General features: G+C 37.8%; 2 protein-coding genes across 2 annotated transcripts; one reads left to right on the forward strand and one right to left on the reverse strand.

The window, feature by feature from the left end:
• The first annotated feature begins 3160 nt into the window (after nucleotides 1–3160).
• On the forward strand, nucleotides 3161–6187 carry LOC132184464 (AT-rich interactive domain protein). The gene is made up of 2 exons (XM_059598106.2): nucleotides 3161–3629; nucleotides 5728–6187. The coding sequence occupies exons 1-2, from the start codon at nucleotides 3207–3209 to the stop codon at nucleotides 5899–5901; spliced, it is 597 nt and encodes a 198-aa protein (XP_059454089.1). The 5' UTR covers nucleotides 3161–3206; the 3' UTR covers nucleotides 5902–6187.
• Nucleotides 6188–8000: 1813 nt separating this feature from the next.
• Nucleotides 8001–9580, reverse strand: LOC132185282 (Bifunctional inhibitor/lipid-transfer protein/seed storage 2S albumin superfamily protein). The gene is made up of 3 exons (XM_059599075.2): nucleotides 9223–9580; nucleotides 9022–9102; nucleotides 8001–8146 (listed from the first exon to the last, which is right to left on the reverse strand). The coding sequence occupies exons 1-3, from the start codon at nucleotides 9563–9565 to the stop codon at nucleotides 8001–8003; spliced, it is 570 nt and encodes a 189-aa protein (XP_059455058.2). The 5' UTR covers nucleotides 9566–9580.
• Between the last annotated feature and the right edge of the window lie 3764 nt (nucleotides 9581–13344).

Raw genomic sequence — 13344 nt, forward strand, 5'->3', positions numbered from 1 at the left:
GACGCCTAAATTAGTATAATAATAAAGTACCTTGGGCTTATGGTTTAATCTTCTTATATGGAGCTATCTTTTATAAGGCAAGCAGGCAAAATCCAACAAGTATTAAAAGGGAGATGGTCCAATATGCACTACAAAAATTCTCCAATTTAATGACTCAAAAATAATGACTTTTTTGGCCCAAAAAAACGTCATTATTAAGCTAGTGACGTTCAAATATTGATTTTTTCAAAATGACAAAAAGTGCATAGACTAATGTTATTTGAACAGTGAAAACGGCATTAAATGGATACATTTTTCGCAAAACGACACCTTTTAGAAGGTGACGTGTGAACAATGTACATCACCTTCTAAAAGATGCCCTTTTTACCATTCACACGTCACCTTTGAGAATGTGACGTGTGAACAGTACCCATCACCTTCTAGAAGATGACATCTTCATTATTCAAACGTTATCACCCTTTAAAAAATTATAAAAAATAAATAAATTTTACCAATATATATATAACAAAAAAATCAAATTAATTTTTTTTTTTTAAAAAAAATAAAACAAATTCAAATAAAATTTACTGTGAGCCATGGCCAGTGAGCCACCCCAGAGGTGGCGTCGGCCACCTCTAAGGTGGCTTAATTTTTTAAAAAATTTTATGTGTGGGTGAAAGTGGAAATTTTTTGAACTTTTTGGGTGTGGGTTGTTGTTTTAAACGCAAACTTTGGGCGCCAAAATTTTCAAATTTTGATACATTTTATTGTTTACGCGTCATTATTTATGCGTGAAAAATAACGTGTGAATCACTATTCGTGCACGAATAGTGACTCCTGAATAGTAACACTATTCACACGTCACTGTTCGTGCGTGTATATTGGTGTGTGAACAGTAACACTATTCAAATATCACTATTTTATGAATATTGACATTTGAACAGTTAAAAAGTTGCATTTTAGTGACATTTTATAAAAACGTCACTATTCAAATGTTATTAAATGTGGAAATTTTTGTAGTTATGGAAGGTGATGAGTAATGGCAAAGATCTTTCCTTATGGGTCTTCCCCACTGATCTCCTATGTTACATGGTCGACCTTCCCTTTGGGAATCCTGAGTTCAAAATAGGTAAGGGAGTAAAAGATTGATGTCCTTACTTATCTAGTGATTCCTATATGTGTGCCTGATTGATGAAACCCTCGATTAAATCATCCATGGTGTTGGGAATAATCCCACCTACACTGGCCAGTCAAAAGAACCATGGGCCTCAAGGCCAGAACCGGCCCAAAGGATTATGGGCCCCAAACCGAGTCATCATGACTCTTCGATAGGCCTACCCCGGGAGTCAAGCACTCAAATGAGTCATTCCCAATTCCTCGGAACAAGCTAATTCCCAAAAACCACGATAGGTGGCACATCTGGATTGAGTCCCGGGAATGGACACATTCCGGGGCTAAAGTTCAACTCCTCCGGCCAAGGCTCGGGACATGCATGTCTCGGAAACTCAGGTATCGGTCTCACCACAAAAGTATGTCAAGGATATTCATCCCTTAATCTGCATAAGAGTATGTCCACGTCTGAACCTTGGACTACCGGGATAAGGTCTCATCCCAAGAAATCCGGATAAGCTTCCTACTCCAAGCTGAATTGGAGTAGGAGTCACAATCCAGATCCAATTAAGACTTCTTGAATAATCCAACCAACAGTTCGACTTCAAAATGAATTGGAATTAAACTTTGTGTTCAAATCAAACTCTTAGCATTCTCATCTCACGTTAAAGTAGAAGACTTAATCCAGGTCTCACTATATTTTCCTAGCCTATAAAAAGGTCTATACTTCAAATACAAATCTCATACTAAAATCTTATGCACTACACATATATTTTTTTCATAAATACTGACTTAGGCATCAAAATGAGATAAACTCATTAAAGTAAGTCATTGACGTGAGATAAAGTCATTAAAGTGAGACCTCTCTTGATAGTTAAAGTGAGACTTTTCTTGATAGTTACTGTTCTGCAGAAATTAAGGGAACACAGATGAGACCTCTATTAACAATTATTGTTTTTGCAAGGATCAATGGAATACATTGACGGTTATTGTTTTACAAGGATTAAGGGAACGCGAATGACGCATTAGTGGCTCAAAGAACGTGCAATTTACACAAATCGAAAACTGTTCTAACACTTGGCTAGGGGCTTTTGGGCTGGCCCCGGACCCAAGGGGTTATGCCTTGTCGTCGGCGTCCTATCGAAAAAAGTTCGTAAGTTCCTTTGGCTTTTTTTTTTTTTTTTTAGGGGCCACTAACCCTTAAAATGAACATAAAAAATAGCTTTATTTATCTTCTTAAACATTTTAATTTTTTATTCAATAAGGGAAAGGAGCTTTAGGGTTAAAACTCTTCTTGAGTTGAAATAACACGAGCATTCCTTATAGCCTCAACAAATTTTACTCATCAAAATAATTAAAAGTATAATTTTCTCTATTTTAATTACTCATTTTTTTTTAAGCACACTTAGTAGCCCCACTATTTTAACTATCAACTTTTACTATTCCATTTAAATATTCTTTTTCAAATACTTATTTATATTTTTTTTGACTTTTTTTTTTTTTGGACATCTTCTTATAAGAGATGGAGGACAATTCGAACTAGTAACTTCTGCTTTATTAGGCGTGGTCCTATCCAATTGAACTACCTCTTGGAGACTTTTTTTTTTTTCCCAAATAATATGGAAGGAGAGAGAAAGGTTATATTATTTTTTATTCATTTGGTGAGTGAATAGTACTTACTATCTTTAGTGAGTACTATTCACTCACAATTTATTTTGGATTAAAATGGTGAGGCTGAAAATAGAGGATTTTAGTCACTTTTGTTAAATTGCCTTACCCAAATAACCAAAAATGATTTTCGGTGAGGTTGCAAGGAATGCTCTTACATTTAGGCTAAAATTGGTATTTTCTTTTCTAGCCACAATTCGCTAAAACAGATATTACGACGGAATATTGATCCGTTCATAGTCAGATTCTCGTCCTTCTAAACTACTTTGCGACCGCTTCAGAATTATCGCTGCAACAAGTAGCTGATGCGTCGATAACTGGTGCCGCAGTATAATCTTATCACAATCTCGGCCCACTCCGGTTGGCCCAACAAAAGGGTCGTCACCAACATACATTTCCCCTCCTTTCTTATCCACGCGCTGTGCTTCACAACTCTCATCCACTCCACGATGTCTCTGACAATCGGCAACGGTGGAGGAGGAGCAGCTATCCTCCTCGGCAATACAACCAAGAACCCGTACACCCACCTCCCCATCCGGCGCCACGTCCTCTTCCCGCTGTCGACTAGGACCGCCAGTCTCCACGTGGTCTCAGCCAAGAGGTTCTCCTCCCGCACCGGGCGGCTGGACAGCAAGGACCGGAGGGGCACCGCCACAACCAAAGACCAAGAGGAAAAGCAGCTACAGCGTACGGCCGAGGATACGTCTAGCATTGAGAATGTTGGTTTTGTTGCAGATGGTGGCGCTGCTGCTGATGGTGGATACTTCTTGCCAGAGCTTCCGGGTACCAAGCCTGATTTCTGGGAAGGGCCGCAGTGGGACGCTCTTGGTTTCTTTGTACAGTACATGTGGGCTTTTGGCATCGTTTTCGCGGTATGTTCACTTGGTTTTGTTCATCTTGGTTAATTTTGTTGCTTTTTTGATTTTATATTTACTGGGTAATCGTTGTATTTGTTTCTGTTGAGATAATTCGATGCTATATATATGTTTGACATGGCTTGGGTGTTCCTGAATTAGAAAATTGTTATGACAAACACGAAAGAGTTGAGCCCGTTGACACTGAATGTAGAATTTGATAGTAATAATAATAATAATAATAATAATTAACTTTCAATCTCAATGAATTATAGATTTTGGAGTCAAGTGAATAGAGCATACCATTTTGCTCCAAACCTTACAACTGTGTGTAAAGTGACTCAATTCTCTGAGGATCCTCGTCCCCCCACCACTCTTTATCTATATGTTACTGAAATTAGGATGGAGAAGACAAAATTGTGTATTTGCAACTCTTTTCATCCTTCAACTGATCGCTTTTGCTTCTGCCAGACTATATATTGAGTATTTGCTTAAATTTATCCATTCTCATCTGCTTAGGGTTTAGGGATATGGGGTAAATTGTCAACTGTCATACTCCTATCTAGTTGCTGAATATAGGACCTTGTATGACATCCCTAAATCTATATGCTACTGAAACTCGGACAGAGAGTTGTAAGATAATGGTTAAGTGAGTAAATTTATTATTTTCTATCAAACAGATAGTAATTTGTTATAATGTTGGAATTGGTGCTCTTGTTTTGAACCCTATCTATGCTTGGTACCTTCCACTTAGTTTTTTGAAACTAGTGATAGTTTATGTAATGGTTTCTTTTTCTTTTAAAGTATGGATACTGCTAGTAGCCTCCGCCAAAAATGAAGCTGATGGATTCCCTAAATAAGATCAGCTGAACAATTGAAGTTGAACCATGAAGATCTCACTCTCATGCCTCCCACCTACATGACCACTCTTGCCCTAAGTTTATCTTTGCATCAAGTTTGATTACAAAACGACAAACTACTTATCCCTTGAATGAAAAACTCTTTCAACCTGTCTATAAAGTCTTACCTCTAAAATTTGATGTTTTCATTGAAATGATTTCGCCACGATGTCACTATAATTGTTAGGTTTAGGTTATTTTTTCCTAAACTGAAAAAAAGGTGATTGATGGCAAAAGCAACTAGAAACTAAGTTACAAATGGATTTAGTGGAAGCATCTAGGTAGGCTACCAAAATATAGCTTCCCAATATAGGATCCATGTAAAGTGTCCTTTAATATCGATTGGAAAGTTGGAATATTCTTAGACTGAGATGATCTTGCATACACAATCTTCATTAGCTAAAAAATATAATTATTTGGATTTAGCAACAAAGAGGTGTGAGAAGTGCATCTTAATAAGAACAAATGCATCTACATATCAAAAAAAATAAGAACAAATGCATCCCTTGATTGTGTGATAATGTTGACATGCTAGTTGTTTTGCTTTGGTGGCTTAGTTGATGTTGGTTTAGTACAATTGCTTAATTGAATGAATGGATGAATATATAAATAACAAGGACATAATTGTTCCAAATTATACTTCTTGTGGGAATAGTTGTTACTAATGATGCTTCAAGGGCAAGGGTAATGGTAGTTTCTTCATTCCTTGTCTTCATCTAAAAAAAACAATATCTATACTGAGCCTTATTTTCAAATACTTATACCAATCTTGCTATGGGAAGCATCTGGAATTATTTTCACGCCACCAACTAGGTGTCTACTAATGCCTTTAGTGAGGCTGGCTCAAGAGGCTATGACTAAACCGACTTGAGAAAGTGTCTATGGTTTTCCCGTCTAAGCCTCTTCTGTCATTGGTTTCCAATTGGTAGATGTTACTATGATCAAACCCAGCCCAGAACTCCTATCCTTTTTGGTTAGGAACAAAAAAAAACTTTTACCAAGGTTGAGAAGCCCTTGTTTAAGCATGTGAACGTTGAGAAGCCTTATTTTTGTTCAGATACAAAGTAATTATGAGCCTTAATTATTTCTAAACAATGCTTAATTATGATATCTGTCCTGTACATTGGAATTAGTTTTAAAGTTTCTGCTTCTTGTGCAACATTCTAATTTGACTTGAGGGCCATCAAGGCTTATATTCTGCACTTGTGTCTTGACAGCTAATTGCATGTGGGATTGCTGTGGCTACATACAACGAAGGGGCGACAGATTTTAAGCAGACTCCCGCATACAAAGAATCAATCCAGTCTCGAGAGCTTTTAGAAGAACCTGATTCATCAAACTCTGATGTGTTTGAGTCCAACCCAACTGAGGTGGCTCCTTCTTTGGAATAGTCTCTCTCTCTCTCTATAGTAGTCAATGGAAACAAATTAAGGTCTTCATCTACCACATGATATAATTCTAGACAAAGAATCATTCCCACTGAGGGCTTCGAGGTAATTTGCATGATAATTTTTCTGCATATATGTACTGTTAACTTTTAGATGATGCAGAAAAATTTGAAGCACCTATTGATATGACCTCTGCTGTTCCCATGTTCTTGTACCAAATTTGATATAAATTACACTCTTCAAGCTTGAGATATTGTAGAAAATGTAATTTGATAGGGAACGTTTTTAATTCGACTCTTTAAGGATTCGAAGTTTCATATAGAAATTTCGTACAAATTGGGTTGTAGGAAAATTCGTCTAATCCGGTCTCTAAAAGTGCTATGCCTTTTAGCATGTGAGAAACACATGATTTTTTCATAACACCATGTGCTTCTCTTATGCTTTTCAAATAGCATTAATAAAAAATTGTGTGCTTCTTAAATGCTAAAAGAACACATGGTGCTTTAGAGACTAGGTTAGAGGACCCAATTTTTAGGAAAGTTATGGACATAAAGTAGCCTAATTCCTACAAAGCAGTCTAGTAAGGAGGAAAGTGACGTGCTTCTAAAGTATGTGAGAAGCACTTGCATCTTATTATTGCTATTAAAAAAAATGTGAGAAGCGCATGCTATTAAAAAAAACACGTGTTTTTCTAGGGACATTTGGCAATTTATTAGATTGGTTTGTAGGAATTAGCTAGAAACCTATAAACCAGTTTGTAGCTAATTTTTATCTGAAATTTATATCCAAAATGATCTATACAAACTAATTTTGTCAAGTGGCACTTTTAAGCACGTCAATTTTCCTGGTTTTCCTCACTCTCAATTTGCCATTGACGTGGTGTCATTTTTTCCAAACAACTCATTATGCTCCATACTCATTTGGTATCCCACTTTTATGTCATTTTGGTGATGTGGCAGTGTCCATTAATTTTTGGATCAACCTCTATTATAAAAAGAAAAAAAAAAATTAAAGGGTTGATGGGCATTGTCACATTAGCCCAGTAGTATGAGAGTAGAATGAGAGATGAGTATTTAGAATTATTCTAGTTGGCTTCTCGCCGCTGCGCATTTGCAGAAAAAAGTGAGTGAATAGCCAGCCTCATGCAAGTTTCTCAATCGGTTTCCTTTATCCTGTTGCATATTTCTGCAACTCAACAAAAGAAAGGCTTCTATTCTTGTGAATTAGAAAGCACTAAGAAAACTTGTGCATAGAACTTGCTATCTTTTTTATTTATTTATTTTTAAAGTCAGATAAGAAATGAGTTAGAGATGAGATAGAGTATTCATCTCCGTCTCTCTTAACTAACGAAAAATAAAAGTAGTACTAAAGCCCCGAGTGACTATTGGCTGCCTTCAGTGGTAGACGCAATTACTTTGACTACTCTATTCCTACAAAACGAGACAATAAAGTAAAGAGTGGGGGAAGGGATGGCTTTGAGACTACCGACGTCTCCAGCGCTGATACATAGAGCAGCCAGGTAGTGGATTTTTTTAGAAAAAGTGTTTCTTTCCCTCTTCTCTTCTCCGTGTGTAAAGCCCCCTTTTTACTAGTAGGCTAGGCCCTTACGGAACGTAACTCTACCTAAGTAACTGACGGAACTACACTACTTCTATTCGGCCAGTTAGCAAACTACTTTATTTGAAGCCTACTTTATATGTTCCAATCGGTACTTTGGCCAGGTCTCCTTCCTCTCTTGCTGTATCTCCTTCACCTCTAAACTCGGGAAAGATGTCTTTTCCTTATCATTATCTTTTTACTCCAACTAAATAGAAAGAAAATAATATTCATCAAGTCAAAGTAGTTAACATCATAATCAATTTATGTCGGTCATAAATTCGAGATTAAATCACTAAACATCTCCTAAACACAAGGAACATGATCATTTCCAATTCAAATAAATTGGATAATATCCAGTTAGTTATAGTGGAGGGGTAATTTTGTCTTTTCACTTTTTAAAGGGACATAAATACTCCTCCACTATAACTAACTAGATATTATCCGGTTCAAATGAAATGGAGAGATTCTAATTCTAAACACAACTACTAATTACCATAAAAACATTAATACAGTAATGTTGTCAATAGAAAAGCTGCTAGAGTTGTCGCTCGTGCGTAGCCACCTTCTCCCCGCAATTTGGTGCTGGTGCTTCTGCCGATGCCTGATCCCATGATGTTGGTTCTTGGTTGCACTTGAACCGTTGGAGAAGCTGAAACTCCAATTAAAAAGATTGTGAAACACAAAATTTAGAAATCAAAGGGCTGAAAATGACGATTTGAAAGCCTTTATGGAAAAGCATTCCAACTCTCACATTTCCTTATGAGACTTTTAAAATCACAATTGAATTTGTGATGAATCATTATTAAATTTTGATCCAATAATAATTTTAAAAGTTACGTTGGAGAGTGTGAGAGTAAGAGTATAGGAGTTGGAGTGTCTATATCATATCTCATAGTGGGGTCCTTAACTTTACACATCCATACCATCTATTGTTGACTATTTTGTGGGCCATACTATTAAATATTAATTTAAATAATTAAGGTTACCCTTCCTATCACGTTAAATTTTTAGGATAAGTGGTGGTTTAATATGGTATCATAACATTTAATACAAATATGAGTAATGCTATAATTTACCTATAATTTAATCTTCTTGTTGTTATTTACCTATAATTTCAATTAAATATTAGTAATGCTATTTAATACATTGTTATATGTCTGGTATACGACTGGGATGAAGTGTCAGTGAAAATCGATTACTGATTTTTATTTTTCTTACAAAGCCCTTGTTGATCCAAATGTTGATTTTTACCACTGCACTATTGCAGTTTTATGGTTGTTGTATAACAATTTACGATTTTTATTAAATATTTTATGTGTTAGGGCTCACAGTATTAGGGTACATTTAGTATTGCAATTTAATAGACAAAAAATGCAGTTTTTAAATCACAATTTTTGAAATCACAAATCCAATTGGACCCCTAGAATATAAATTAAATAATTAAATTCAATTTGTCTTATTTAATTTAACTTTTGGGATATGCAAAGTTACAAAGATGTAAGAGATGTTAATTGTTTTACATACCAGCAACAGTCGTGTTGGTGTTTGTCCCGACAGTAGAGTTGGTGTTTGTACCAAAGGAAGTATTAGAAGGCAGATTTATTCCTTGATTCACAGATAAGCAGAAAATTAATATATATATCTCCATGAATCTGGTAACATAATTATATATATTTAATAATTCACAAAAGAAAATTAATATAGCCCCACAAAAGAATAATGTACCTGAACAAGGGGAGATGTTAACTTGGAGGCTGCAAAGAAGAGGCAGCTGCAGAGCCAGTGTGTTGTTAATAGGGAAAGAGTTGAAGGTGGTGTCATTGAGCAAGAGGCAAAGGCAGTGTGGCTCCTGGGTATAGAGTTGCTTGAGGTTGCTGCAGCAGGGCTGTGACGGCGACTGAGCTGTTCCCTGTACGAATGGTGCGCACGGGGCAAGCGGAAGCAGGCTCGGCGCGCATTGGGCTATGGAGGGGCCGGAGGAGCTGGGATCTTGTGAAAGGGTGGCGGTTGGAAGGGAAATGAGAAGCAGTAGGATGAGAGTGGGGATGGCAATAGGAAGAAAAGCCATTGGCGGGTTCTTTGTGTTTGAGAAATTAGGGTTGCCCAAAGGTGTGTAAATAGATGGAAAAGTGCATTGTTTGAGTGTGAGTTGCAACATGCCTGGTGTGTGATATTTCTACACGCAGTTCCTGTTCCCTCTCTCACTGCAGGTACATAACTAACTTCTAAGTGAAAGAAATGACACCTGTAATTAGAAAATGAAGCCCAAAATCTGAGTAATTTGATCAGTTTCAAATGAAATGAAAAACATTTAAAGACATGCATTATTATTCCATTGTTTTTACTTTTTACACACGAATTCAAAATCTCCCCCCATCACTTAATTACCTGAGAAATGTTTTTAGCTTGATTTTAAGTAATTTGACTAGTCATGTCAGTCGAATTGTATGATCCCATTTACATGATCATCATATAGTAATTTACTAAATAATATTAGTTGGTGGGACATAATAATCCCAATAGAGACTCTCTCCCAAGCTGCGGCCTTCCTAGGCCCACCAACAGAAGAATGCCCTTATTTTACACAAAACAAGGCCCAAGTCGCGTCTTGCAAACCACTGGCGGCCCATTGCGGCCCGTCCTAAGACTACACACGAACCTCCCGCTGACAACTCACCTCACCCTCGCCAGTGAGGCCCTCGAATTGCCTTTTAGCCAAGCGAAGGTCGCCACTCCTGGCACCTCCTAAGAGCATTCCCAGCAGTTACCCGATCATTTTCTCTAAATTAAAGAATTCAAATTACTTTTTGCCTCCCTATGTCAATTTGCTCCCCAATAGCTTCCCTAAATGCTTCCTTATATTATTAAAATATTATATTTTTATTTTACTTTTTTTTTTTTTAAAATATTTTATTCCTTTAATTTATACTTTCTCTCTCCCTCATATTTTCTTCTTTCTTTCCGATGTAGCAACCCATTTCTTCTTCCTGTGATTTCTTCCTTTTCTTCTCCTCCCAACAAGGAAACTAATGTCCTCACTCCCGTCCCTGTGATCCTCTTGCACCCAACCACCTCAAATTTCTTCAATTTCCAGCACCCCCTCGCGATCGCTATCAACCCCATGTCGTCCAAGTCCACCAAGTTCTTTATCGACAACGACTCCAGCCCTTCGCACAACGTGACCCCATCCAACTGCAACCCGATCGGCTTGCACACGCCTTGACTTCTTGTGTCTTTGATTTGATTTTTGGGTTTTTTGGTTTGATTTGATTTATGGGTTTCCAATTTTTGCTGCCCACTGCACGACGACGGTGGCTCAACCACCGTTCTGTAGTCTCTCTCTCTCTCGGCTTGAACAGAACACTCACCATTCTCTCTTAATCTCGAACTTTCTCTCTTTTTGGTCTCCTCTCTACCTTGTGTAGAACATAGATGAAAGTTGAGAGGTTGAAGAAGATGGAGTTTTTGAAGAGAGAGGTGTGTTTGGCGATTTTTTTTAGAGAGATGGCGTGTTGACTGGAAAGTGAAAGAGAAAGAGGATGCGTTGAGAGTTGTCCTGACAGGAGAGAGAAATAGTTTTTTTTTTCTTCAATTTAATAAGCTTTGGATCGCTATAGTTGAACCCAATGTTTTGGATTCAACTGTAGCAGCTGATGGTTTAAGGAACCATATAGGAAATCTGCTGTGGGACATTTTTTGTGATTTTTTAGATATATTCTCTAAACTTAGGGAACAGACTCCCTATAAGGGAGTTTGCTGAAAATGCTCTAAGCTCATTGCATCCCTACGACAACGATTGCTAGCTACTGACAAGGCTAATAATGATCGGGAAACACGGGCTAGTAGTCCCATCTAATCCCAATGCTTGAGCCTATCAATTGGTCCTTGTCTCATCACCATTCCTTAAGCCCCTCAACTGCATGTAATGCCCGGGCAGGCTCCTATCTCGTCATTGCACCTTGAGTCGTGTGCCTACACCACAGCAATCCTTGTAGGGATGACACATCGCCACTCCAGGCTGCACTCTCGTCCCATCACAATGCCTAGAGCCACTCCATGGCAGGGCGACAGTTATGTGCAACAACGCATGTCATTGCTCGAGCTGGAGGTTCGGGAGGCTCAACAACCCAGAACGAAGGAAGGTGGATCCTTTGACCTCCCAATCTGGTTCGTATATATAAATTTTAGAGAACAACGCTCAAACACGCGAAAAAAACTCCTTAAGAAAGGAGTCACATTGGAGCCTCTCGGAGAACAAGGTCTCCTTAGCCTTCTTCCTCTGTAAACTCCATATTTCACTCACTTAAGAGCGGGAGATGACTCTCTCATCTCCAACCAACTCATTATATACCTATGCTGACTTAAGCATCGGAGTATTGGCTCTGGCCGGAGTTCCTCTAACACTCTTTCTGTTTTGCAAGGGACCTCAGTCCCTGGTAGGAACCTCTTGTCTCGAGTTGACCACGATAACTGTTTCGACAGCAAATTTGTGACCCCTAAAGTGCTCCAACGTTAGTCATTATCAAAATACATTGCGCCCTTCGTTTTTTTTTTTTTTTTTGGCTAAAATGTGTGTAATTCTTTATGACGTTCGGAGTAGGCATGCAACTAAATAAAAAGAAAGAGGAATGCTACACTGTGTTAGTTGGTTCTAGGCCCCCTCCATGGACCGGTTAGCCTCCAATTTAAAATCTTCTCATTTCCTCCAAATTTTAGACCGATGAATGTCACATAATAAAAGAAGAAAAAATACAAAACAAAACAAAGTTTGAAGGTCAAGAGGAGTGTCACATCACTAATATCCAAATAAATGTAGAAGCATGTTTCTTCCAAGTTATTCATCTCAAATAAAACCAGAAAGACCAATTTCTTCTAATCTTAACAAACTAGAAAGACCAAATGTTCAAGTTCACAAAAATAGCTTTACTTTACTTAGGGGTGTCAATCCGGTCCCGGTTTCCGATTATTGGCCAAAACCGGGAACCAGAACCGGGGTACCCCGATTATTGATTTTGGAAAACCGGAATCGGGTAACCAGTTCCCGGTTAACAGGTTATATAATAACCGGCCGATTCTAGTTTGTACCTGGTTATCCGGACCGGGTAGCCAGTTTTTTAAAAATTTTGTATTTTGGGCTTATTTTTGCTCCCCACTCCCTCCTCTTCTTCTTCCTTTTCTTTTCTCTCTACCCCTCTTTCATGCCCATGGTTTTCATCTTCTCCATTTTTTCCCCCGTTGCTTAACGCGTCTTCACCATCTCATTCATTCTTTCTTTTCTTTATTTATTTCTTCTTTCATTCTCTTTAAGAGAAAGAGAGGCAGAGGGCTGTAACGACTAACAAGGGACTTTGAAACAAACAAACAAATATAAATACCCTAAATAAAAACTCAAAAGCAAATATAAACCTAAAGTAAAAAACAAAAGCCAATATATATATAGTTTTATATATATCGGTACCCGGTTACCCGGTTATAACCGGGTGCCAAAAACCGAAACCAGAACCGGGGTACCCAGTTACTGGTTTTTTCCAACCTATTTCAAAATCGGTTCTCCGATTCCCCGGTTTCCTAGTTTTTCGGTTCCGATTCCGGTTTTCTTGTATTTTTTGACACCCCTAACTTTACCAATTAAAAAATTGCTTTACTCCTATTCGATTCTACTGCGTTTCCCTCAAAGTCACATAATTAGACATTCGACCATGTCTAGTGGTCTGTATGTGGAAGCAGATGCTTTGAGGTGGTCGGAGCCCTTTTCAAGGTTGTTGTAGTTGCCATTTCCCAAGTCTATTTCCCACAAATCTACTCGATCTGAAAGGTATCTACCCATTCACATTTCCTACACATCTA

This window comes from Corylus avellana, chromosome 7 (genome assembly GCF_965113065.1).
Source record: "Corylus avellana chromosome 7, dhCorAvel1.hap1.2, whole genome shotgun sequence".
Classification (NCBI taxonomy): Eukaryota; Viridiplantae; Streptophyta; class Magnoliopsida; order Fagales; family Betulaceae; genus Corylus; species Corylus avellana.

Coding starts and splice junctions, on each gene's coding strand:
- LOC132184464 (XM_059598106.2), top strand. CDS start 3,207: ATGTCTCTGACAATCGGCAACGGTGGAGGAGGAGCAGCTATCCTCCTC. Junction 3,630..5,727: donor CTTTTGGCATCGTTTTCGCG/GTATGTTCACTT, acceptor GTGTCTTGACAG/CTAATTGCATGTGGGATTGC.
- LOC132185282 (XM_059599075.2), bottom strand. CDS start 9,565: ATGGCTTTTCTTCCTATTGCCATCCCCACTCTCATCCTACTGCTTCTC. Junction 9,103..9,222: donor TAACATCTCCCCTTGTTCAG/GTACATTATTCT, acceptor CTGTGAATCAAG/GAATAAATCTGCCTTCTAAT. Junction 8,147..9,021: donor CACCAACACGACTGTTGCTG/GTATGTAAAACA, acceptor TTGGAGTTTCAG/CTTCTCCAACGGTTCAAGTG.